Source organism: Galeopterus variegatus, unplaced genomic scaffold, assembly GCF_000696425.1.
Source record: "Galeopterus variegatus unplaced genomic scaffold, G_variegatus-3.0.2 Scaffold3938, whole genome shotgun sequence".
Taxonomy (NCBI): Eukaryota; Metazoa; Chordata; class Mammalia; order Dermoptera; family Cynocephalidae; genus Galeopterus; species Galeopterus variegatus.
This window is the reverse complement of record NW_007730049.1, coordinates 78,798-104,126: the sequence shown is the minus strand read 5'-3', so window position 1 is coordinate 104,126 and position 25,329 is coordinate 78,798. Positions and strand designations below refer to the sequence as shown.

General features: G+C 54.2%; 1 protein-coding gene across 1 annotated transcript in view; it reads right to left on the bottom strand.

Annotated features, from left to right (window-relative positions):
- Positions 1 to 36: 36 nt before the first annotated feature.
- TTYH2 (tweety family member 2) overlaps positions 37 to 25,329 on the bottom strand; it is a 40,098-nt gene continuing 14,805 nt past the window's right edge. The window contains exons 3-14 of the mRNA XM_008586327.1: positions 24,448 to 24,559; positions 17,875 to 18,095; positions 14,211 to 14,306; positions 13,596 to 13,668; positions 9,759 to 9,828; positions 9,444 to 9,499; positions 8,840 to 8,932; positions 8,510 to 8,602; positions 6,336 to 6,478; positions 5,531 to 5,716; positions 4,940 to 5,018; positions 37 to 198 (exon numbers count right to left, since the gene is read on the bottom strand). Coding sequence (XP_008584549.1) covers positions 118 to 198; positions 4,940 to 5,018; positions 5,531 to 5,716; positions 6,336 to 6,478; positions 8,510 to 8,602; positions 8,840 to 8,932; positions 9,444 to 9,499; positions 9,759 to 9,828; positions 13,596 to 13,668; positions 14,211 to 14,306; positions 17,875 to 18,095; positions 24,448 to 24,559 — 1,303 coding nt within the window. The 3' untranslated portion in view covers positions 37 to 117. The remainder of the gene's footprint in view (positions 199 to 4,939; positions 5,019 to 5,530; positions 5,717 to 6,335; positions 6,479 to 8,509; positions 8,603 to 8,839; positions 8,933 to 9,443; positions 9,500 to 9,758; positions 9,829 to 13,595; positions 13,669 to 14,210; positions 14,307 to 17,874; positions 18,096 to 24,447; positions 24,560 to 25,329) is intronic.

Genomic DNA, 25,329 nt, shown 5'->3' with positions numbered 1-25,329 from the left:
GCAGCAAGAGCCTGCCAGTGTCCCAGATGCCTTTGGTTTCTACTAAAGAATGCAGCTCGTATTTGCATTAATTAAAAACCAAAATGGAACAAGGAGGTAAGAACCCCTGAAAGTCTGTTAGGCTGGAAACTCACTCCCATACTGCCTCAGGTGCTCATCCGCCACGGACAGGTAGGTGGCCCGCATGCTGGGAGAGTACTGTGGGGAGAGGGGAGGGGACAGTCAGAGCAGGGTAAACCGGACATCGTACAAGCAAACGTTACGGGAACTTCTCAGTGAGTGAGAACCAGGCCAGCCACAGCAGCCAGGTACCAAGTTTTAATCACAAGGCATCGCAGGGGCTGGGTGATACCGAGCAGCTTGGGCAGGCTTCGAGTCTCCTGGTGCCTCCAGCTCACATCCCTCAGGACATCTGGCGCCCAGCCTCAAATGGGAAATGCAGAGACCAGCCATTCAACTGCCACATCCAGCGCACGCCACCAGCACCCAGCCCGTCACTTCACATCAGGAACAGCGACAGGGTGCACCAGTGCACGTACGACCAGCCAGCAGCAATTGGGCTGAGGTGCAGGCCCACAGACTCAGACAGCCAGGTCCATCCCACCTGTGCATCTTACTCACCCTGTGGCCTTGGCTGAGGTTCTCCAACCTCTCCTAGCCTCAGTTTCCCCACCTGCAAAATGGATCTAAGAGCACTAAGCTCTTACCTTGAAAGGATGAAATGATATAAAGTGGGCAAGACTCCTAACAGTGGTTCTCAAACTTGGCTGCACATCAGAAACACCTGGGGAGCTTAAAAAAAATCCTGATGCCCAGGCCACCCTCACTGGTGTACTTTTTTTATTGAGGTAAAATGCACATAATGTAAAATTAAGTATTTTAAAGTGCTACTAGTGTTTTTTTAGAGCTCTTCAGGCAATTACAATATGCAGCCAAGGCGGAGAGGCAGCGACCTGGCACCAAGTAAGTTTGCTCCACAGATCTCAGTAACTCCTCCTCCAAGCACAGACAGGGCTTCTCACACATCCTGTGCCCGCAAACCACCTCCAGATCTTGTCCATAGGTCCTGAGATTCTGCATTTCTTTTCTTTCTTTTGGAGGCTCGCAGGTACTGGAATCTGAACCCTTGACTTTGGTGTTATAACACCATGCTCTAACCAACTGAGTAACTGGCCAGCCCAGATTCTGCATTTCTAACAAGCTTCCAGATGCTGCTGGTCTGCTGACTGTGAGTAGTAAGGCCAGCAAGAGTTGGAGCTCCTAAAGAAAAATATCTGGACTGTCACCTGGCCCCAGGGAAGTGTCAGGCATCCAGGCCATTCACATCAGAGAGAGAGCTGAATGCTTCCACCTGGGGTGGGGTGGGAGAGGAAGCGGGCATGAAACCCTTAAACCCCAGGGGTCTCACCCAGGGGTGGTTTTGCCTCCCAGGCAAAACAATGTCTGGAGACATTCTGGTTGTCACACTGGGGGTGAGCGGTGGGATGTGACTGGCATCTAGTGGGGAGAGGCCAGGGATGCTGCTTGAGAGCCTACAGTACACAGTCCTGCAACACAGGATTCTGCCCGTCAACAGCGCCGAGATCGGGGACCCCTGCCTCTCAGCCCTGGTTCTGCACATGTGGTTTCCAGACCAGCGGCAGCTGCTTTACCCGGGAACAGGTCAGAAACACAGATCCCAGGGCTCCACCCCAGACTTTCTGAACCAGAAACAGGGTTGGCACAGTAGTTTTAACAAGTCTGTTAGGTGATTCTGAGGCACACACAAGAATGAGGCTCTCCTCCTTAAAGCAGCATTTCCCAAACTTGCTGGATGATAAGTCTGTTAAACTTAGAACCTCTCAGGCTCCTTCCCTGGGAGATTGTCTTTCTGTGAATCTGGAGAGAATTGTCAGTGTTGGTATTTTTAACAGTTGCTCCCGGTCACTTTTGTTCATCAAGTCTAGGAAACAGGGCCGGTTAGCTCAGGGTCCAGGGTTTGATCCCTGTACCAGCCAGCCACCAAAACCACAAAACAAAGCAAAGTCTAGGAAACAGTGCCTGGAAGGACAGGAGGGATTTCTTGAAGGCAGAGCTGGGGGAAGACACATTTCCAGCCAAGGGAACAGGCTGTACATTCCAGATCCCCTTGCTTGATATCAAGTGATATCCTGACAGTCCCAGAGAGGGAGGTCAGCAGAGAGAGGGAGTCACCCACACCTCACACTGGCTGAGTGCTGATGAGTGTTTAGAGCAGGCACCAGGAGGGTGGGGAGCAGCCAGCCAGGTTGTCTTTATTGGGGCAAAGGCCAAAAGCCTCTGTGCTGTGGTTTCTTTGCTCAAGAGCATCAACAGATGTCTCTTCACGACCTTTGCCTGGGCAGGGGGCAGGGGTAGGGGGCAGGGGGACTTCCCCGGAGAAGGATGAGCTGGGCAGGCCAGGCAGTCAACTTGCTAAAGCAAAGAGGGTTTCTGAGCAGGTCTTAATTCTAGGGAGGGAGGTTTATTCTGTCCTTGAGCCTTGCAAATAAGGTCAGCTCTTGATTATCTCTGCTAATGGCAGGGGGCGTGGCCTGATTTCAAAACAGAAGGTAATCTGAAGTCATTTTTATGCAGCATCACAATGCACTGAGTAATTCTTTTTTCACAGCCCCAAATTTCCCCTAATTATGTTTTGCTTAGATTAACATTAAAGTCATTCTGCATTCCTGGGGCCACCACAGCTGGTAGGAGGAAGAGGGGATCTCAGGAGGCTCCTGGTTTGTGAGAGAAGTCAGGGTGGGATTTAAAAGGTGCTGACTCTGAATTCAGGCTTCAATCAGCTCACTCTCCCTCCCCGAGGATCCCAGGAAGAAAGAACAAAATTAGACTGGGTCTCCGGCTGTTTGTAAAGGTGCTTAAAAGAACAGCAGGTGAGGTGCTCTTGGCAAAAACACCAAGGTGGGGGTCATGGGAGGGAGAGACTTTCTAGTGGGTAGAGGCCAGGGATGCTACCATCCTGTGACGCACAGGACAGCCCCCGTAACCTATGGACATCTGGGGCTGGATTGCTTTTTGTTATGGGGGCCATCCTGTGCATCACAGGGTGTCTAGCAGCGCCCCTGGCCTCTACCCACTAGATACCACTAGAACACCCCCAAGGTGTGTCCAAAAATGTCTCCAGACATTGCTCAAGCTCCCCTGGGAGCAAAACTACCCCTGGGTGAGGTCCACCGGTCTAATGTGTGCCTCGAATGCTACCTATTCCATAGAACCTTCTCCAGTCCCCCAGCATGGAAGTTCCTTCTGGTCCCAAAGCACCTGATGGCACTTTTTACAGGCAGCTTTTTCGAGCACCCCCTCCGCTAGATTAGACGCTTCCTGAAGACAGGAACTAGGTCCCAGTCTCTCCTTTCCTGGGCCTGGTACTATGATTCTCATCGAGAGCTCCGTGTTTGGGAAGCTGCCTCCCTGGACACCTGTGAATGTACGTGGCTTCCTTGGTTCTCACTGGTCCCAGGTATGTGGGTCTCCAGTGCTTCTATTTCACCCTTGGACGTCCCCTTCCAATCTACCTGGATGGGGCAGGTGAAATGCCCCGTCTAGCTGAGTGAAGGCAGACACCTGGCTCAAAAACTTGTCTGCCCACCCCTCTCACAGACTTCTACCCTTGTCTTTGACGTCCCTTGCCCTTTGTTATAAATGCCACACTTCTGTAGAGAAGCTGGGGTGACAGCGTTAGTGACGATGTAAAAAAAATAATAACCGGCTCACTGTCTTATAGCACTTTCCGTGTGCGGCACATACATGCTTTTACAACAGTCAATACCTCTGATGCTCAGACCACCTATGAGGTATGTGCTATTTTTACCGTCCCTGTCCTATAGATGGGGAAATGGAGGCATACACAGGCAAAGTGCTTGTCCAAGGTCACAGGAACCATGACCAGTGAGCTGGGATCTGAAACTGGGCATTTGGCACTGAAGTCTGTGTCCATGAACCTCCACGATCACTGTCTCCATTTGGAACTCTTTGTTTCAGCCAATATTCCTGTGAACTTCAGATACTTCTCGGAATCAGCGAGGATGGACTTTTCTTTTTCTCTTGCCCACCCCTCCTACCTTGGGCTCCTGCCCTGATGCTGCCCCTCAGACGCCCTGCCTGGAGGTGGTGGTGGGAAGGCAGGAGGCACAGACCCCACTCGGGTACACTCCTAGGGACGCTGGGAGCTGACTGGGGCTAGGAAGGCTGTGTCTGGTCTCAGACCTCCCAGACGTACCCCCATAGCCCACCACCCTCCAGTCCAGGCCAAGGGTTAAGAGTAAACACACATCTAAAGAGAAAAAAACTCCCTTGATTTTCCATGGCGCAAAAAGCGAAAGAGACCTTTCTCTCTTCTTGGAGCATTTTCTTTAGAAAACTTATTGTAAATTATTTCTCTGTCCTTTTAAGGGCTAAATAAGTCTCTTCTAGTCTTACAGTGCAGGAACGGGTTCTTAAGGGTCTAGGAACCTTCTCTCCCAGATATGTCACATCGGGGAAGGTAGCATCCGTCCCCTTCTCAGTGACAGTTCAACTTAGGCACCTGGCTAAGTCCCTGAGTGGCGTGGGAATATGAAAAGTTTTGTTTTCCTCTGGATAAAGGCAATTAGCTAACAGGGATGGCCACCCCAATTACCCACCAGCAGACTTAGGATGGACGAGTGTGACAAACTGTCACACCTGCTGGCAGGTCCTCTTGCTTGAGGATAGGCACGTGGGGGGTACCTGCCTGGCTGTATGGAAGGGGGAGGTTTTTCTGTCTTTGTGATCTCTTTGGCCTGCGGTACACATGGCAGTCTGGTTTGATGCTTAATTAATAACACTTCCACTCTTTTCTACCTTTGTGGAGAGCATTCACTGGGGTGGCAGGAGGTTTTATCTTTAACTACTTCCCCAACAAGGGCCAGAGCAGTGACTTTGCCACAGAAGCCTGGATTACCGTGGGCGGAGGGGAGCCTCTTCCGATGAGTGGCACGTTCTCGTAGCGCGGGTTCCCACCAAAGAGCATGGCTTGGTTCCTGCGGGTGAGAGGACAGCTCAGGAGGCGACGGGCTCAGGGGGTGTGTGCAGATTTCTACAGGTGGGCCCTGTGGGTGTGCTATGGGAGTGGGGGTGGGGAGCGGGGTGGAAACGGACTACTGATGGAGTTAAGGGAGTGTGGGCAGGAAGATAACTGGAAGAGCAACCGAGGAGGTCTGGGGACAAGCAGCAGATGGGACACCAGGAGCAGCGCAATTTCTCAGGCCTGGGACTGCCCGTGGACTGCGGCAAAAGGCCGCTGCCTGCCATCTGTAGTGGGTCCTTCCACCAGCACACGGGTGTGAGGGGTGATGGGGTGCTTCCCGGGGGCCTTCCTGCCAGGCATCCTGGGGCTGTTGTGGGGACCGCAGTTGGCCTGATGCCTTCCCTCTGCCACCTGGCTCTGTGGACCCAAACGTGCTATCCACAAACCCAGCTCCCCTCTAGGGCCAGGAGGGGCCGTGCTGCCCCAGCCAGGAGTGCTGGGGGAACTCGGGGAGCCCCGCCTTACATGTACTCGGAGACGGGGGCGTTGGAGATGGTCTGGGCGGGGGGCTGCAGGCTGGTCTGACTGCCCAGGCCACTGCTGTAGCTGCAGAAGCTATGAAGCTGCCCCCTCGGGGGGTTGTGCGCCGCGATGCGCCGGGCTTGGGGGTTAAAGGGGTCATCATCGTCAATGTCGTCATAGTCTCTGTCCCTAGAACGACACATAGAATTCAGCCAGCTGTGAGGATGAGGGAGTCTTGAGGCAGCTGGGGCCTGTTCTGCTTTGCAATCCTTCCTCCCAGGACTCTTAGATTCCTCTAAAACACAATCCTTAGCTCCATCTCACACAGATCACTCTGCCCCACTCCCAACTTCATGGCCACCTCCTCCAGGCAGTCCACCGTGCTGACCGCATGCACACGGATCCTCCCTACCCTGCTTTCTCTTGTCTAACCTGCTCCGGAGCTGCTGAAACACCATCTCATCCCTGTCTATCTTCTCGATGAGACTGCAGGTTCCCCAAAACAGGGATACCATCTACCCTTCTTGGTACTCCCTAGGGCACCCCTCCCAGCACCCAAAACTCTCCTCGGCATTCCAGGTTGCAAAGTCCTGTGGTGGAAGAGAGGAGAAACAAGAGATGCCATGTCACTACCCTCGGTCCCAGCTCCTGCTCTGGGCCCCCCAGAATCTCCTTTTGGGGGGCAGTCTGGACTCCTGGGGGAGTTTCTGTAGAAAGCCAGCCAGCCTGTTGGGGCTGTTGCCCTGCTCGATCCCAGAGCAGAGCCTCCCCGGGCTGCAGGCGGCTCCCTCCTCACTGGGTGGCCCACCTGGCGGTGAAGTGCTTCCAGGCCCGCAGCCCCATGCAGATCAAGGTGGAGAAGGCCAGCGCGGCCAGGAGGGAGAAGAGGCCGAGGTAGAGCAATCCCTCGAGGCCGTCGTAGCAGATGCCAGCAAGGGCGTCCAGGTAGTCCTGGGGCAGAGGAGGAACACACGGTTGGAGAGGGAATGGAGGGCAAAGCCTGGGATCCTAGCTCTTCTCTGGAAGCCTCTCTCCTCCCAACCCGGACTGGGGATCTCCTGGTCGCTCCCCAGTACAGCCATTAAGGGTCCATACTCTGGAGCCCAGCACAACGGGGCTGCTTGGGTTCACCCTATAAACCTCTGCTGGGCACCTACTGTGTGCCGGGCACAGGAGGGCTCTAAGCCAGACAGACAAGGCTATAGGGTGGGGGGAGCCAGAGACAGGTGGCATTGAAGCTGAGGCCAGGATGGCAAGGAGGGGCGTGCCTGAGCAGACAAGGCAAAGGGGACAAGCTTGGCATGTTCAGGAAAGAAAAAAAAGGCCAGCAGGGGAGGAGTTTGGATTTTACCAAAGTGAGTGGAAAACTCTGCAGTGTGTGGGGATGTGATCCAATTCATTTTAAAAATCGATGGCTCTGGCTGCTGTGTGTGAAAGGTCATGGTAATACGGGGACGAGAAAACATGGGAGAAGGCCATTGTCCCCCAGGGAAGCAGATGGCGCTTGGACCATGGTGGAAGCCGTGGAGAGACAGAGAAGTGGAGGATTCAGGATCCATTTTTTTTTTTTTTGTCTTTTTTCGTGACCGGCAACAGATCGCAACCCTCAGTGTCGCCCCCGTACCGGACCGGGACCGGCAATGGGATCGCAACCCTCGGTGTTGCTCCCGCACCTCGCTCAGCCAGTGAGCAGGAACCGGTCTGTATGTGGGATCCGAACCCTCGGCGGGAGCGCCACCGTGCTCCCAAGCGGCGCACTGTAGCAGTGCGCCACTGGGCCGGCCCCTCAGGATCCATTTGAGGGACCGGTTGCCAGGACTTGCTGAGGGACTAGGAGTGGAGGGAGAGGGAGAGAGCGGACAGGGCGGCCCCCATGTTCTTAGCGCTGAAGCCAGACGACCAGGATCCCAAACCCAAGTCCTTGACTTGCCAGCTCTGGACACTTCAGTAAGCTACTTCATACATATATCCACATGTGAGGACACTTTAGAAGTTCATGGAGGGCTGGCCGGTTAGCTCAGTTGGTTAGACCACAGCCTTCTAACAGCAAGGTCATGGGTTCAGATCCCCGTACCAGCCAGCTGCCAAAAATAGAATAAAATAAAAGTTCACGGAAAAATAGAATTGAAAGATAATACACATCTTTCCATGAACTTTTTGAAGTGCCCATGAACACATACACACACAAGTATATGTATACATATTTAGACTGGCCTGTTAGCTCAGTTGGTTAAAGCTGGTGCTGATAACACCAAGGTCCAGGGTTCAAGCCCTGTATACACCAGCCGCCAAAAACAAAACAAAGAACCCACAACAACAAAAAAAATCTATACCTATCTGTCTATCTATTCTCCATCCGTCCACCCACAGACACAGTTTTCCTTATCTATAAAATGACATATTGGATATAAAGTGTACAGAGCAGGGTCGAGCACAGAACTGAGTACTCAATAAATAGCAGCCATGAACATTATTATGACTATTTGCTCTAAATCAGTATGGGATGTAAAAGCTGTTGACGTACATTGGCTCACTGCTTGGGGTTGGGGGACTGCTCACATACTCCCAGTGTGCTCCCTGCATTGTTGTGTCTGATATTCCAAATTCCTGGAAAGATGACCCCGGCAATGAGATTTGGACACCCACTTGCAACCCAGGGAGATAGATGGGTTGACCAGATGGCTAGGAGCCTGGCCCATGGGGAACAGACTCCTTCATATTGGTCAGGGTTCCCCAAGGTTTTAGAGCTAACCTGATCCAACCCTCCTATCCCTGATCTCTGGTACTTTTTACTGGGTCTCCCTGCCTCAGCCACTGGAGAGAATCAAAAAGCCAGGCACCTTCTTCCCCTTCCCACCATCCAGTGTCAGCTCCATTCCCAGGCCTGAATCACTCTCCAGGCCTCTGCTAGCTTCTGTCTGGGAAAATGTGTCCTGCCAGAGTGTCCCACACCCTCTGCACCCCCAGGGGCCACCCCAGCACCTTGTGCAGCCCTCGGCAATCCAGCATGGCCGTCAGCTGGTGAAGGTTGGACTCGGAGGAGTTCAACAGGAGCTGGATTCTAATCAGATCTTTCTGAAGCAGGAAGAGAGAAAGAAGCAGAGATAAAACCACAAACAGCAGCTCGTGCAAAGAGGCTTTTAGAGCCAAAGGAAGGGTCCACGCCACCGGGGGAGGGATGCAGAGAGGGAGCAGCAAGCTCTCCAAGCCTGGGCCTGGGGCTCAGGCGGGGAGCTGGCTGGGGAAGGGGGTGTTAGGGTTTATCTGGGGCTCCCTGCATCAGCACGAATGCTGCAGGAGCCACCGCCTTACCTCTGCTGTGGGGAAGAGGGCCACGGCAAACTGCAGCAACCCCGCGACCTGGATCTGCATGGTGGTCAGTGAGCGCTGGAAGGTGGTCAGCGCCTGGGCCAGGGGAGATCGCAGCGCCATGTGAGGCTCAGTTTCCCAGGAGCCCCACGGCTACGGAGGGACCTGTTCTCCTGCAGCCCCCGCTCCCCCCACCCTGGTCCTTCCTGCTTGCAGCAAGTCTCCCCTATCCTTCTGGCTTCTTGAGTGTCACACAGTTCTTTTGCTGCCTGCTATTCAGGTGTGGTCCTCTGACCAGCAGCATAGGCCTTGCCCGGAGCTCGAGAAATGCAGTCTTGGGCCCCACCCAGACCTCCTGCACAGCACCTTTAGGTTAACCAGCTCCCTGGTGAGGTGCACATGTGTTAATATGTGGGAAATGCCAATCTAGAACATACAGATGAGAGCACAGCCCCCTTCAGAGAACTGGCTAATCAGAGGACCATAGTGCAGCAAGGACCATTCAGCCACCTCCACTTTCCTGGTCAGGGGTGAGGCTTGGGGTCAAGAGGGAGCAGGCTGATGGGGGGCTGTGGGCAGGGTGAGGGTGGGTCTGGGCGGGCCATACCTGCTGGAAGGGGCTGCTTACACTCTGACTGCAATACAGGTAGTAGCGGGTCACCTCTGCAAGGCAACAGCATTTGTGTCAGGCGCCTCGCAAATGACCAGACCCTACACCATCCTTGGAGGCCAAGCCAGGCCTTCCTCCCCATCCCCGAACTCCCAAAGGAGGCAGTTTATAGGAAATGGCCCAGAGGTCATACTGAACCTGAAGTCTGGGGGCGGGGAGGGGTTGGGTGACTACTGGGCTGAAAGAGGTAAGTAGAGGCACAATCTGGCTAGCCACGTGGGCTCTGACAGCAGAGGCCTGAGAGTGCAGTACCTGTGCTGATCTGGCCCTGTGTGATATTCAGGATGAAGGTGTCGGGAGCCATGCAGAAGTCACTGGTACCCTGAGTCAGGGAGAGATGGGAGGAGGTGGAGGAAAGTCAGACACTAGTGCCCTGGGAGGGGCCGAGCTCCCACTGCCCCAGCCACCCGGCCGCTCCAGCTCATTCCTGGGTGGCAGAGAACAGATGGGAGTCAGCCTCCTGGCTTTGAATCCTGGCTCTGCCACCTTAGACAAGTTTCTTATACTTTCTGTGCCTCAGTGGCCTCATCTGCAACACGAGATAGTACAGTGTTCAGAAAAGTGGCTGTGGCAGAGATGCCTCTTCTGTGACAGGTCCTCAGGGGGCCAGTGGCCTGGGCCGAGGGCAGCTGCAGGGGATGTGTTGGGGAGCTCTCTGCACCATGGCTCATTTGCTCATCTCTGTTTTATTTTTTGTCTTGCTGTTATCTACATGCTCTGATGGTCAATTTGTGAAGGCCCCCTGGACTCTCTTTCTAAAGAATGAGGTTAGTTCTGAGTCCATCTTTGAGTCTTTGGGGGTAGTGATGAGTCCATCTTTGAGTCTTCAACCTGCTGAGATGGGTGCTGGGAGGTCACGGATCCAGGCTCTGCCGCTGATGAGCTGGGGGACCTGGACCCACAGCATGGCCTGGCTGGATGACCACTAAGACCCACGCAGCTGAGTGGGATCAGGTACAGGCCCTGGGAGAGGTGGCAGCCTGTGAGCCAAGCACCACCCAGATCTGGCCGGGGGGCACGGGAGCATGGGCTAAGGGGGGTCCACCTTTCAGAGCAGCCAATGTAAGCTCTGGTCCTCCAGGCTGTTCCCAGGGGCACCCTCCTGATGGCCCAGCTCTGCCAGTGGCCCTGTCCTCCTCCAGGACCCGCTGCCTCAGGGTCCACACTCGAGCAGCACTTGTTCACTCATTGAGTCAGCAGATATTTATTGAGAGCTTCCCAGGCACTGTGCGTGGCTCTAGGCACAGGATACAGTGGTGAGCTGCCTCATGGCACTTATGGTCTGGAAAATGTGTGCGTGAGGGAGGCTGGGGAATCACCCGCCCCTCTGGGTACAGAGTGTCATCCCCAGATCCCTGTGTGTGCACGCATGCACACATGCATGAACACACACATGCACGCACGCACGCACTGCCCCACGTGCTCAGGACCCTGGGAGAAGTGCTTTATACACAAACCACTAACATACATAGTCAATCAGCCTGGCTTCTTATCGGTCAAAACTGCAGTGCCAGCAGGCCCGGTGGCTGGGATGGCAGAGAGAGGGCAGCAGGCCCGAGTGGGGGATGAGGAAGCCTTGGGAAAAATAAACAGCAAGGCCACCATCTTGGTCTGAGTCACCCCCAAAAAGTTTGGGATCCAAGGAGGGAGGGGGCAGGAGGCCCGTCAGAGGTTCCACCAGTGATGTGACCGGTCTCCCTTCCTCCCCCCCTCCCAGGCCTGCTCTTCAGATCCCACAGCCACCCTCCAGCCCACATCTCCTGGGACAGGTGCTTTAGGATGGTTTGGGGCGTGGGACTCAGTGAGGAGTCAACTTTCCCATTAAGGAAGACAAACGCCTGTATGTGCATGCATGTGTGTGCGCGTTATGTGCACAGGCACGTATGCATGTATGGATCTGTGCGTACATGCACGTGCATTATTCATGTGATGGTGAAGGAGATGGAGGGAGGGGAGAGAGGAAGGGGGGCACTGAGCACAGCTGGGGCAGGTGGGAGAAGCTGCCCAGTGCCCAGCCCAGGTGATGGCTGAGGCTGCAGGCAGTGCCTGAGCACAGAGGTGCCGGTCTGCAGGGGCCATGGCCGTGACCTCACCTGGCGATAATAAATGTTTGGGAAGCCAGTCACGGCTGCTGTTTATTAAACACTTACCATGTGCATCCCATGCATCAATCAACTCATCTTTTCCTATCCACAAGCCTTTGTGGAAAGTACTGTTAATCTCCCCATTTTACACATGAGGAAACTGAGGCATGGAAAACTTCAGTAACTTTCCTGGGGTTCCACTCCTGGGAAGGGGTGAAAGGGGGATGAGGACTCAGGCAGGGGGCTCCAGAGGCCAGGCTGCCACCTTCTGCCCCAGGGCTGGATTCACCCAGAACGCTCTGTCCGCCATCCTCCGTGGCCAAAGTCACAGGGAAGTGAGGGGAGGGAGGTGGGGGAGGAGCTGGCTCTCTCCAAACAGGCCTCAGAGAGCACAAAAGCCCTGCACCACAGCCCTGTGACAGCTACCCCCCACCGCCCCTGCCCTCCGGCTCCTCTCCTCGTCACCCCGCTTCCTATTACAATGCAGCAGCAGCTGCAGCCCTATCAAAGGCCCATTCAGCCCCACCTCACACTCGGACTGTCTCACAAGGGCCTGACTAAAGGAATTAGGGAAATGGCATTTCTCCCCAGCTCCCTCGCATTCCAGGGCACCCAGCTGGGAGATTAAATCGCCACTGGTTTCACTGAACACTGAAGCCTGGGGAGAGGGAGAAGCCTGGTGGCAGGGAGCCGGCTCCTGAAGGGTGGCTCACGGTGACAAGCTGGAAACTGTCGCTGCTTCAGATTCAGAAGGCAGAGGCTGCCCAGGCAGCAGGAGCGGCCCGGACAGCCTCCCTGTGCTTGTGCTTGCCGCGGGGGAGAGGCGGCCAGCTGGGCAGCTGTGCATGTCACACTGGCCAACCACTCCCTCCCCTGTACCATTCCCAGCCCTCCCTGCCCTTTTCTGTGCCAGTCCTTGGTACTCGGCCACTGCATGGGGGTGCGGGGGTAAGGACAGGAGATGCCCACCTCCTCTCCCTTCTGGACAAGGCTCTGCCAAAAGCTGCCAAGCCAAGCAGCAGCAGGGTCCCCTCATTCTGTGGGCAGTATGGAAACAAAATGCCCAAGTCTGGAGCTGCCGGCCAACCCCCAAGTCACTGGGAAGGTGTGAGTTTGGGTAGGGGGCTTCCAGTACGAGCCTCATCCTTTCACCCCCAGGCTGCTAGGGCAGGACAGATGCAGATCACAGGGCTAGTTTGTGGCCCTTGCACTGGCCAGAGGATCCTTGACATCCCTTGGTAAATTGTGCACTCTGTCTCACACACACTCGCACAGCATGCAACTCCGCTGCATCGATTCACACCATGTTGCAATGATCTGTCCACAAGTCTGGCTTCTGCTGGCTGAGACTTCATCAACAGCAAACATCACATCCTCCTGGTTTTTGCATTCCTAGGCACCAGGCACCTTGGGTGTCACCCAGCAGAAAATGTCAGCTGAATGAATGAGCAGACTTACACACATGGCTTAACTCTGCCATTACGTCTATTAAAGACCAAATGTACTGATATATACAAGGGAAGAACCCCCCACCATCTTTTTTTTTAATCATTTTTGAGGCACCCATCCAGAAGCATGCACCATGTGTGTTTTGGACCATGTGTGCAAGTCCGAGGGCAATGGGACGGAAGATGAGCTAAATGCCACATTCCACGTTCCCACTGCTGGGGAAGCTGCCAACAGAGTTGCTTTTGGAGCCGGAGGTTCAGACTCTTGCCCATTCCTAGCAGACCTGGTTAGTTCTTCACACCCAGAGAGAAGCCACCTGCTCAGCCATGCATCCCTTACGTGCACTGGCGTCTTATCTTGGCTCTGTCCCTTCCTTTCTCTGGGTGAGGAAGCTAGTCCGGATGATCTAAGTCTCTTCCATTCTGAGATTTTGGGATTCCAGTTTAGGGACTGTGCCTGGAAGCCGGCCCTACATGGGGACTCTGGACAGGACACATCCCCAGGCAGACTGTCCTGGCCGGACCACCACCCCCACCCCCCACCACTATCAACTCACCACTGCCGCAGCTGTGTTGGCAGCCAGGGAAGCCCAGCTGAGGAGCAGGGTCAGCAGCCCACAGCACAGCATCCTAGGAGAGAGGCAGATGCCAGTGGGATCCCAGGCAGAAGCGGCCAGCCCCTGTGATGGCTGTCACCGCACCAACCTCAGCACCCTTCCTCCTGGCCATCACCCTGCCCTCCCTGGCCCCTAGACTCTTACAGTGGTTCTGAAAGCAGCCCTAACCCCTGTGCTGACATCTGTCTGGCCAATTGCTGGGAGTGGGCTATGGAGCCCAATGCCTGGACACGGGCCCTGGGCTAACGAGACGTGCTGTGGGAGCGCAAGCAGAGGAGAAGGTGCTGGCTGGAGATGGCCAGAGGCTCTGAGGCTCGGCTCAACAGAGTCAGGCCCAGGGACGGAGGGAACGCACGGAGCCCCATGCTTGCTTGGGGACCAAGACAGTGGCTGCTGTCTCCCCACAGCTGGGTGCTGAGGAGGGGGCAGGATGCGGCTTCGGGCAGCCTGGCTGTTGTCCTCCCACCCCCTCTGGGCCTGCCAGCCCTTCGTTCCTCTCTGACAGTGGCACCTGGCCCAGCTCTTTGTCCCAGGTCCATGGGTGGGGCTACTCACGAGGCCAGGAGACACTTGGAGTGCTTGGCCAGTCCCAGGCAGGCGGCGAGACAGATGACCAGGTCCACGATGAAAAGCAGGAGGTAAGAGAGCCACCTGGGCAGAGGGGGAGGGTGGTCAGGGGCAGCAGGACAGAACGCCCCCTGCTGCCTGTACAGCAGCCCTAGGCCCGCTGACCGTCACTTCCTTATGACGAGCTGGCCAGAGCCAGCAAGGACCTGTGTGCATGGCCTGGAGGGCTCCTCAAGGGCTCCGGGGCTGCACCCCACTTCTGCCTGGACAAAGCCGTCACCCTCCCGCTCCCTGCCTCGACCTCCTGGCTGAGTGTGTCAAGTAGCACTGTGTACTAGAACTTTCCGCAGTGATGAAAATGTTCTAAATCTGTGCTGTCCTCTCTATCTGCCACTACTTACACGTGGCAACTGAGAATGTGAAATGCCGCTTGAGCAACTGAGGAAATGAATTTTTAACTTTCATGTTAATGAACTTAAATTTAAATAGCACATGTGGCTAGTGGCTGCCACACTGGACAGGGCAGCTCTGGAGCGTCTCTCTGCAGTCTCCCAGCTTCCCTTTGCTTCTAGAAAGAACTCGCAAGGCCTGACATTTATAGCCACAGAGCTAAAAACCCCCTACAATACCCACTTCTTTGACAGACGTTCACCCTGGCCTCCCCAGTGCCTCCATCTGGCCCCCTGGCAGCGTGGGGTCTAAGACTCAGGGTGTTTAGGTTCAATTCAACCAACATTCGTGTCAGGCCCTACGGTGGGAATGAACATAAGTGGGAATGTTCCCGACCATCAGGGAACTCAGGGTCAGGATATCCCAGGGCACCTTAAACCTCCAGGCCTCCCAGCCCCTCACTGCTCGGGTCTTTTTGCCCCCCAGGGCTGAGCTGATGGGGAAAGGTCACACACCAGCTTGGAGACACTGGCAAGCCACCTCACCCCTCTGAGCCTCAGTTTCCATATCTGTAAGGAAGATGGAACCTCTCCTCTCAAGGCGGGGGTGAGGAGTGACTGCTCGCTAAATACAAAGGCCAGACAACAGGAGTTTCCAAGTCCCTCCTCTCCTGCTTCTCCAGAGGCCGGGCTAAAGGACCCAAGCACCTGGAGCCCCAGAGTACTGAGAAGATCCTTAGCACCCTTGTTCCTTTCTCTTCCAAACAGGACCCCAAGGTGGCCCTCGCACTGTAGCACCAGCCTGGCCTCGCAGCCACTGCCATTTGCCCTGCCCTGGGGACTAGCCTGAGCAACTGGGAGGGGTGGGGTGGGGTGGGGTGGCCAGAGACGGGAGGCTTCTCTCAGTTCCCCAAAAGGAAAGTCTTTTGATCACTATTTCTCTTGATGCAAGAGCCAAATAAATTCATTGACGACTCCTCTCCAGCAATGGTTTTCTGCTTCACTAATGACATAAAGAGGGGAAGAGAGTTTGGAGTGTGGGCAGGGAGTGGCCTGGAGCTGGCAGAAAGTGACAGAGGTTCTGAGGGGGAGGGAGCCAGCTGGAGGCCCCCCGCTGCCGAGTGAGGCTCTTTCTACCTTTGTGAATTGAGGCTAATGCCAAAAGAAGGGGCCTAATCAAAATCCTCGACCCTGCATAGAGTGGGGGGCAGCCAGGGCTGAGCCCCCCAGGAACTCTGGGGTTCCCAGGAATGGAGTAGAGGGCTTTGGGGAAAGAGCTGAGCCCACCGTCCACTTAGAATCACAGATGGAAGGAACCTCGGGAACCATCTAGTGTTAGGATCCCATTCTACAGATTGTAGAACTGAGGCCCATGGGGGGAGACCCAGACTCGACGCATTGAGGCTTCCTACAAGGCACACAGCCAGCCACAGGCACCTCTCACAACACTGGGTTCATGTTTCAAACCTAATGATTTCATGCGACCTTCCCCTACTCTTCCCATCAGCAGGAAATCCAATTAGGGCCGCTTCTAACTGCTCTCCATGGTGGTGGCTCAATGTGTTATCTCCCTTCCACGCCTCACTTTTTAAAGCGTTCCTGGAAACAGCATCTCGAAGCAGATGTGTTTTCCCAGAGGAGCCCGCAAGACCAGGGATGTGTTTCTAACCAAGAACTTGGCTCTGGCCTGCTGGCTCCGCGCCCCGCCCGACCCCCACGACCCCTCCCATATCCGGCCTCTGCAGCCCTGACCCGTGTACACGCTTTATCCCCTGGACTGCAAGCCTTTCGAAGAGAGTAATCTCTCCGCTTAGTATCTCCTCCAATGCTTCGCCAGGCCTTGTGTAAAAGTGCTCAGAAATATTAGCTTAGCTGATCAGCTCGAGAAGCACCTGAAAAGCAAAGATGGGGGCTCTCCAGAGACCTGGTCCCCCGAGGTTGCAGAGCTCCCTGGACAAAGCCTTCCGTCTAAAGCAGCTCAGGTGAGGGAAAGCAGAGGGGAGACGAAGGGACAGACATCGTCAGTTTCCAGGAGCCACTGGTGCCAACCTTGGACTACACCTTTCTATCTCGACCTGAACAAGGGGTGTGGAGTTGGGGGTGGGGGGGTCACAGAGGACCCCTTCAGTCACCCACACTGAAAGAGCTGCTGTGCAGCTGTCAGGACCCCACCTATTTTTAATGAAATCACCTTAACAATGAGCCCTTTTTGATATGTAAATTCTGACTTACTGAATCACTGTCATTACCCAAATACCTGCAGGAGGCCCTTAAATGCACATGGCTCTCCACTAGGTGCACTGGGACAGAAGAGCGAGGTCACATGGACACCTACTCCATACATTCCACCCTGCCCTGAATGACACAAAGATTTCAAAGGCTCGAGCAATGATGGCCCACAGGCCACAGGACTGATAGATACCACTGTTCTGGGCCACAGGAGGTCACAGCCAGTCCCTAGAGTTGGCAGTTTCTTTCTGTCCTTTGGGAGGAAGGCACTTTTGCCCATGAGCATCCATCTGGTGAGGAGTGGGACTAAGGTCCCTTTCAATCCTTGACATCGTGGAAATGAAGGGGGCTGGGCAGTGCCATTTGGGGAGCAAGGGGCTTCAGGACCCCCCTCCTCAAGGCCCTGCCATCTCCTGCCCTCGGGAAGGGAAGAGCACTGGAGGGGGAGGTTTCTGGAGCATTTTCTCTGGACTCAGTCTAGCAGTGACCTCCTGGGGTGGGGCTCTATGACACAAAGAGAGACAAATCCAGAAAGCCAGGGTAAATTGTGCAAATGTTGCATAAAGGCTCTGACCTTTGTCAATGGCTTGAAGAGCAGCCAAAAAATTGGTGAGGGATGGGTCCCAAGAGCTTCTTTGTCACAGCTCATTTATCCACCCTACCTTGTGCCTGCTCCGATCTAGGCACTGGCCCTGAGTGGTCAAGGACCTGCACTTCACGAGTGCATGTTGCCTTTTGACCGGGAGTCACCCCAAGTCCCAGACTGTTGCCTCCTTGAATGGCTCTCCCCAGACCTTTGCTAGACCCTGCACCTGGAGAGAGGGCAGCAGTCCCTGTCAGCTGACCTGGGTCCAGGGCCTTCACTCGGGATGGGGTGTGGGGAACGGGGAGGCAGAGGAGATGTAAGAGAATACCCAAAGGCCAGATGACGTAGGTATGAGCTGGGTGGTCAAAGTGGGGGCCAAACTCAGGTTCGTTGTAAGTGAAGCTGGGGGCATCGCTGGGCAGGCCGATGCAGCCCCGCTGCCCCTCACCTGTAGTACTCCACGTAGCCAGTCTGGTTGGACAGCTCGGTCAGCTCCGTGGTAACCTCCCTCCACGTGGGTAGTCCTGAGAGCTGGGCAAGGATGTTGCCTGCCATTTGCTGCACAAACTTCAGGGTCTGGATATAATCGCCCCGGGCAGCAAAGATCTCGCTGAGCCGGGCAAGGTGCTGCTCTAGGTCCACTTTCATCTTCTGGGTGGTTCCAGAAACCTAGGGAGGGGTAAAGGTGGGAGAAGGCCAGGGAGGTAAAGCTCTGGATTCTCACTCTGGAGGAGGACATCTCTGCAAGCAGCAGAAGACGGCCTGCTCAGCCCGGAAGGAACACACCACTCTGCCCTGGAGGAAGGACCAGAGACAGAGGCCCCCGTTACCCACCCCGTCCTCATGTCCCTCAAACCAGGAGCAGGCCCTGATCTGGCCTTAACCAGGACTTGGGCTCCAAGATCCAGTGCCTTGGTATAAAAAGAGACCCCCAGGAGCTGGCCAGTTAGCTCAGTTGGTTAGAGTGTGGTGTTATAACACCAGGATCAAGGGTTCGGATGCCCAGTCTGGCCAGCTGCCAAAAAATAAAAATAAAAAGAGATCCAGATGGAAAAACAAACAAAATAATCAATTCTTCTTCCTTGAAGACTCTCTTAAAACTTTAAATACTTTGGATCTTGAATTCTCTCTTTTTTTTTTTTTTTCCTTTTTGTCTTCTTTCGTGTCCGGCAACGGATCGCAACCCTCAATGTCGCGCCCGTACTGGACCGGGACCGGCAACGGGATCGCAACCCTCGGTGTCGCGCCCGCACCTCGCTCAGCCAGTGAGCGGGAACCGGTCTGTATGTGGGATCTGAACCCTCGGCGGGAGCGACGCCGCGCTCCCAAGCGGTGCACTGTAGCAGTGCACCACCGGGCCGGCCCTTGAATTCTCTTTTAGAGAAATAAAATGTTTGAATTGAAGAGTTCCTATGTTGCTACCTGACCTTTGATTTCCACAACAGGATTTCCAAACGTCCTATGAGTGTAAGGTTTTGTTGTAGAGCCAGCAACAGCTCACAGTGTCCTGAACGTTGAGTGCAGGCAGAACAATCGGACTTTGAAGAAAAACAAAGACAGACCCGATCCTGTCTCTGAAGAGCCTGGACATGAGATAGGAGGAGGAAATCAGCGCCTTCTCTGTGTGCTTATGTCCTCCCCTCGTCACGTATCCTGCCAGGTGGGTGGACAGGCTCCTGTCCCTTGGCTAGACTTTAGGGGCCTAGAGTTGAACTGACCCTGAAGGAAGCATCTACCTATGCAAAGGTAGAAAAGAAAGGACGATGGCAGTGACTGTCTCCACTGGCTTTTGAACAAGAAGCACAGGTGGGGCCGGCCCTGGAAAGTGCTTTCAAACAGCCCAGACCTGAGTGCCCGCAGGGCGCAGGGACACAGCAACCCCAAGCACGCTGCTCCTAAGCCTGCTCTGAGCCTGCTTGTTGGCGGCCGGGGGGTGGGGAAGAAAGGCTTTGTTGTTCTGAAACTGTCACGCTAAACTGAGACACACACTGGCTGGGAGGGGGCAGTGTGTGCTAATCCCCGTCCGTCTGGCAGCCTTCAGCTCCCACAGGTCTGGAAGATAAAAACGACAAGGGGCAGAAACTTCCCACAGGGAGAGCTCGGCAGAGGCCAGGGAGATAACACTGCCCGTGGCAAGCTCGGGGTCACTGTGTTACAGGGAAGTGCCATCCACCGCGTGGCCTTTAACATCGGCTACGCTGGGGGTTCCTGGTTCCAGAAAAGAGAATGGCTCTCTTTGTTTCGTTTGGTTTTATTTTTTCAGTGTCAGCAGCTTGTTCCGTTTTCTGGCTTGTGCCTGGTTCTTATGAGCTGGTTGACGAAGAGATAGCAGAGTATAGAGCTGCTCTGTATCTTACAGATTTGGCAGCTTGTAGCTTCACACAGGGGGAAAAAACCCCAAAACCATGTTAAAGCACATTCAGTAACTATATATCACCCTAATAAACTTCACCATTCAATTTAATAAAATATACAAATGCTTTGTAACCACTGATACAAATGGCACTGTTATTTTTTTTTTTCCTTTTTGTCTTTTTTCGTGACCGGCAACGGATCGCAACCCTCAGTGTCGCGCCCGTACCGGACCAGGACCGGCAACGGGATCGCAACCCTCGGTGTTGCGCCCGCACCTCGCTCAGCCAGTGAGCGGCCAGTCTGTATGTGGGATCCGAACCCTTGGCGGGAGCGCCGCCGCGCTCCCAAGCGGCGCACTGTAGCAGTGCACCACCGGGCCGGCCCAAAATGGCACTGTTATTAAATGATAACATTATAAGTGAACCCAATAACATGAGACATTTTTTTATTCCTGTATTATATGAAACAAATTTCAGAACAAAGCGCTGTTAAAAACTATCTGTACACTTTTTCCCTGAGACCACTTTTTTCTCCTTGCACGGCTCTACATTTTTAACTTCTCTATTTCTTAAACTCCTCATTAAAAAGAAAAACCAGAAGACAATAAACATCTGTCGGGCTCTCTTTTTCCTCCTGATGTCTTCTCATAGGACACAAAACAAAATTAGAAAACATCAAAATCACAACATTGACCTACTTACAGCTCCCAGCTTCCTTACACCACCCCAATCCGTAGAGGTTTGTACACAGCACTTCCCCTAGGGCGACAGAGGGGGGACGCCCCACAGGTGGAATCGGGCTCTCTCCCATAGAGAAGAGAAGCTCTGAGAAAGAAAGGCTGGGCAGGGTTAGGGACGAGCCCAAAGGTGGTGGGAACTGTTGTCCCATAGGATGGAGCAGCAGTTCTCAAAGTGTGGTCCCTGGACCAGCAGCAGCAGCATGAAAAATGCTAATTCTCAGCCCTGCCCCAGATCTACTGAACCAGAAACTCAGAAACTCACTTGGGGCAGGGCTGGGGGGGGAGGTAGGGGGTGACCTGTAATCCTGTTCAATAAGTGCTCCAGGTGATTCCATTGCAAGCTCAAATTTGAATACCTACGGCAGGAAGGAAGCTCCTCAATATCATGAGGTTGTCTGGAAGGGCAGGTGGGCCAGGAGCTGAAGATGAAGGTCAGGGGTGAGAAGGAACCCGGGGTTAAGAGTGGAAGGCCTGGGCAGGCCCGGTGGTGCACTGCTACAGTGCGCCGCTTGGGAGTGTGGTGGTGCTCCCGCCGAGGGTTCGGATCCCACACACAGACCGGTTCCCGCTCACTGGCTGAGCGAGGTGCGGGCGTGACACTGAGGGTTGCGATCCCGTTGCCGGTCCCAGTCCGGTACGGGCGCGACACTGAGGGTTGCGATCCGTTGCCGGATACGGGAAAAAAAAAAAAAAAAAAAAAAAGAGTGGAAGGCCTGGGTTCTGGTTCTTGCTCTGAAATGTACTTCTTTTCAACCCTGGAGCAGCAATGCAACCTCCCTGTGCCTCAGTTTCTTCATCTAAGGGCTGCCCCTCAGCCTATTGCTGGTTCAAATCAGAGACGCTGGAGGAGCCAGGCTGGCCACTAGAACCCTCGATACAAACACGAGTCAGCAGAGCTCACAGGCACTGGAGGGCCCAAGGCTTTACTTTATTTAAAAAAAAAATTACTATTATTATTATTTTTTTAAAAGATGACTGGTAAGGGGATCTTAACCCTTGACTTGGTGTTGTCAGCACCACGCTCACCCAAGTGAGCCACAAGCCGGCCCCCCAAATTATTATTTTTTAAAATTCAGGAATATTTTATATTTTCAAAATATTTAGGAATTCTTTAATTAAAAAAATTAAGGCAATGGGATTATTTATCAGCTTCTAAAAGTACCCATGAATTAAATCACTCACATCCCCCCCTAAAAAAAAAAAAAAAAAAACAAAGCAAAACAAATCAAAACCTGAAATCACATTGCTGATAAGCTTTTCTTACAGTAGGGATAAGACCACTACATTGCAGTACAAAAGCCTGAAATTCGGAGCATGAAAGTAATTTATTTATTAGACATCTGGTTAATTCAAGCATTACATCTGCTGAAGATCGATTTAACAGCTCCTGCTTCACTTCAAATTTCCTGGTGGGAAAATTTGATGTTGGTAACTTGAAGAGGACAGGAGAAACCTCGTGTCTGCTCAACCTGGCAAGTATCTTTAGTGATGCAACTTTCAGAAACATTCTCAGGCACAGGAACTAACACTGCCTGCATGAGAGTCTCTGATAATCTAAGAAAAGAATACCAGCACTTATAATCTTACAAATAGGAAGAAAAATACACGCATTTTTATAAGGCCTTACTTTAAAGCTGAGACGCTGAGGGTCAAGTGTGACTGGTCCTCTGGGTGAGTAGCTGGAGCCCCGGCCCTGGGTGGCTGGATGGGGGGCACTAAATCCACAGAAAGAACCCACTGGCCTTTGCCCACCTGGCACCCCCAAATGACTCCTTTCTGATCTCCCAAATCAGAGTGTGTGGCTGATCCAGAACCTTGCCAGGTTTGCCAGAGTCCTGAGCCACTGCCCCCACCCACCAAGGCACAGGCTTCCCTGGGGGCTCTGGTCCAGAACAGAAACTCAGAGGAGGGCCCACCCCAGTGTGTGCTGGGTGCAGCCCAGAAATCCTCTTGTTTGTCACTGGCTGCTTGACCTGGGCTCCAGCAAGGCCCAGGTCAAAGTTACCCGACCTGTCCATGAGTCTCCCTACCCTGCCTCTGCCACCCACAGCCTCCCCCCAACTTCCTGGTGATTGTAGTCCTTGTTGCAATGGCACTCGTGATCACGGTCAACCCAAATGGAGCATACTTTAGAGTCCACCAGGCACTTTCACTGATATTTGGACTTCACCCCTTGGATATGGGGAGCCGCCTAAGACCTGCTGCCCCTCCTGCAGCCTTTGTGACCGGGAGTGTCGAGTGCCCACCCTGAGGGCCAACCCAGCCTCCTGGGCCCTGCAAGGGCTCAGAGTGCTGCCTCTCTACCCGGAAAAAGCAGGTGCTCCTGGGCCACCCTAGAGGAGGAGGAGCCGGAACTGACAGGACAGAGGCAGTTCCCAGCTGGCTGGACCGTCAGGAAGCCCTGGAGCTCCTGTCCTCACTTTTCAGTAACAGCGGACAGGATGAAGTGCTGCTTTCCAGGGACACAGAGCCCTTCCATTTGGGAACACGGGGGAGGGGTTAGAGAGTGGGACTTGCTGTGAAATGCCCAGCCTGTCCCTAGACCATTCTCAGGCCTCTGGGAGGAGGAACCCAGCTCCTTTCCCTGCATAACTCTCCTCCTGGCGGGGAAGGACTTGAAGAACTCAAGTTTTCCCAGCTGCGCAGTTCTGGGAGTTTCTCTCAGCCAGTGAAAGTCATGGCCCTGGGGCTTCTCTGGGCAGGGGACTCTCCTTTCGGGGCTGGGTTTCTCCCCCAGCAATTGTGGAGCTGGTGGGAGGAGGCAGCGCAATGCCAAGGAGCAGCAGACAGAGCCTAGAGCCAGTAGCCAGGGAGCCCCTTCCCGACCAGGGCCTAAGGTGAGGATGGGGTGCCCAGAGGGTGAGGTCCCCAGGGCCAGGTTACTCCCATGCCTCCATGAGCTGACCAAGCTGTGTCCTGTCCCTCAGCTCCTCCATCCCGACAGCCCATCCTCCCCCCGCAGAGCTGCCCCAGCCCAGCACCAGACACCTGGGGCATCAGCTCTCTGTCTCCCAGGGATGAGTCCCAGTGGACACAAGGGGTGGACAGATGAGCTCTGTGGGAGAGCCGTGACCCTCAGCTCTGGGAAGGGCTGTCTCTGGAGGGCAGAGGCTAACTCCCCCAATTGTCTTGGGCACAGGCGAGCAGCACAGCTGTCTCTTTAACCTCCCCCCCTCCACACCCACGAGCCCATTGAGGGATTAAAGCCTCAGAGGAGCTTAAGGAAGCAGGAGGGGGCAAATGAGGTCAAATCGTCTTCTAGAAGATGTCAGGGCAATGTCCAAATTCTCCAGTTGGGGCTGGATTTTGAGGTGGGGGCTGCTTGACCCAAATGGACCTTTTGCTAGGGCCATCACCCCTCTGCCAAAGGCCTGGCTCACAGAGGATCACAGACTGGGTGATGTGCAAGGACTGGTTTCTGTCACTCAGGCCAGAGGCTCAGCAGAGTCGCTCCTTCCTTCCCCTAAAGTCCATCATCTCTGGCCAGCCCAGCACAGTCCTTCACTGTGAGCCCCCAGCTGGAGTCACACCCCAGAAGCCAAAGACCTGAGGACACCAGGTTTCAGGTGGCATGTCACCACTCCACAGGCTTCTCACTTGCTTCTGAAGAGTTGTTCCCCCTTGGTATCTACTGGACCCCACACAGCACTTAATGTGAACATAAAGAATGCAATGGGGCCGACTTTCCATGTTCAAGGTCTCCTTCTGCAATGGGAAAGAGTTCAGCTCTCCTGCAAATGAACGGGATTTGATCCCACGGCCGCTGCACCCCTCCTGTGGCCTTCGCCCCCATCCCTCCTGGTGCAGGCCAGAAGGGGAGTCTGGTGCTCCAGCATCACACCTCTGTGTGTAGCTGAGCAGGCTGGGATCTGACCACATGACCTCACGGGCCGTGTCCGCGCTGGGCCAGCTGGCCACAAGCCTTACCAGTGCATCGATCCCAGAGAAGGTGTGGTTCGCATTGTCCAGAGAGTAGATCAGCTGGTACACCCCATCGTTGGTCTCGCTGTTTCCATAAAAACCAACGCCCACCGCAGCACTACAATTAAGACCCCAAACAAAGGTTAGAGATGAGACCCGGAGAATACTCGTGTTTATTTTTTAAAAAAATTTTTATTTTTTAGAGCAGTTTTAGGTTCCCAACAAAACTAAGTGGAAAGCACAGAGAGTGCCCATATACCCCCTGCCCCTACACATGCAGAACCTGCTGCACGGTCAAAACCCCACAGCAGAGAGGTGCCCGTCACAAGCGATGAACCTTGATGGACACATCATTATCACCCAAGTCCATACTGTACATGATGGGTCACTCTTGGTGCTGTACATTCTAAGGGTTTGGACAAATGTATAACGACACGTGTGCACTGTTACCGTACCATACAGAGTAGTTTCACTGCTCTAAACATCCTCTGAGCCCCACCTGGTCACCCTTCCCCCGAGCCCCAGCCCCTGATCTTTTTACTGTCTCCATAAATTTGTCTTTTGCAGAATGTCATAGAGTTGGAATCACACAGTATGCAACCTTTTCAGACTGGCTTCTTTCACTTAGTAATAGGCCCACTTTGGGTTACGGCAGGTCTTTTCATGATTCCATAGCACGTTTCTTTTCAGTGCTGTTGCTGTTCTGCAGATACGACCCTGTCTAACTGGTCGAAGTCATTCTTAGACTTGGTGGTTTCTGAGTGAGGCACTCACGTGCAGGCTGTCCATCCAGCCCTGAGCACAGCGGGGCTGACGCCATCGGATCCTCCACTCCCCTCCCCCCACCGACCTGACCTTGTGCCCCGGTGTCTCCCCCCCCCCCCCCCC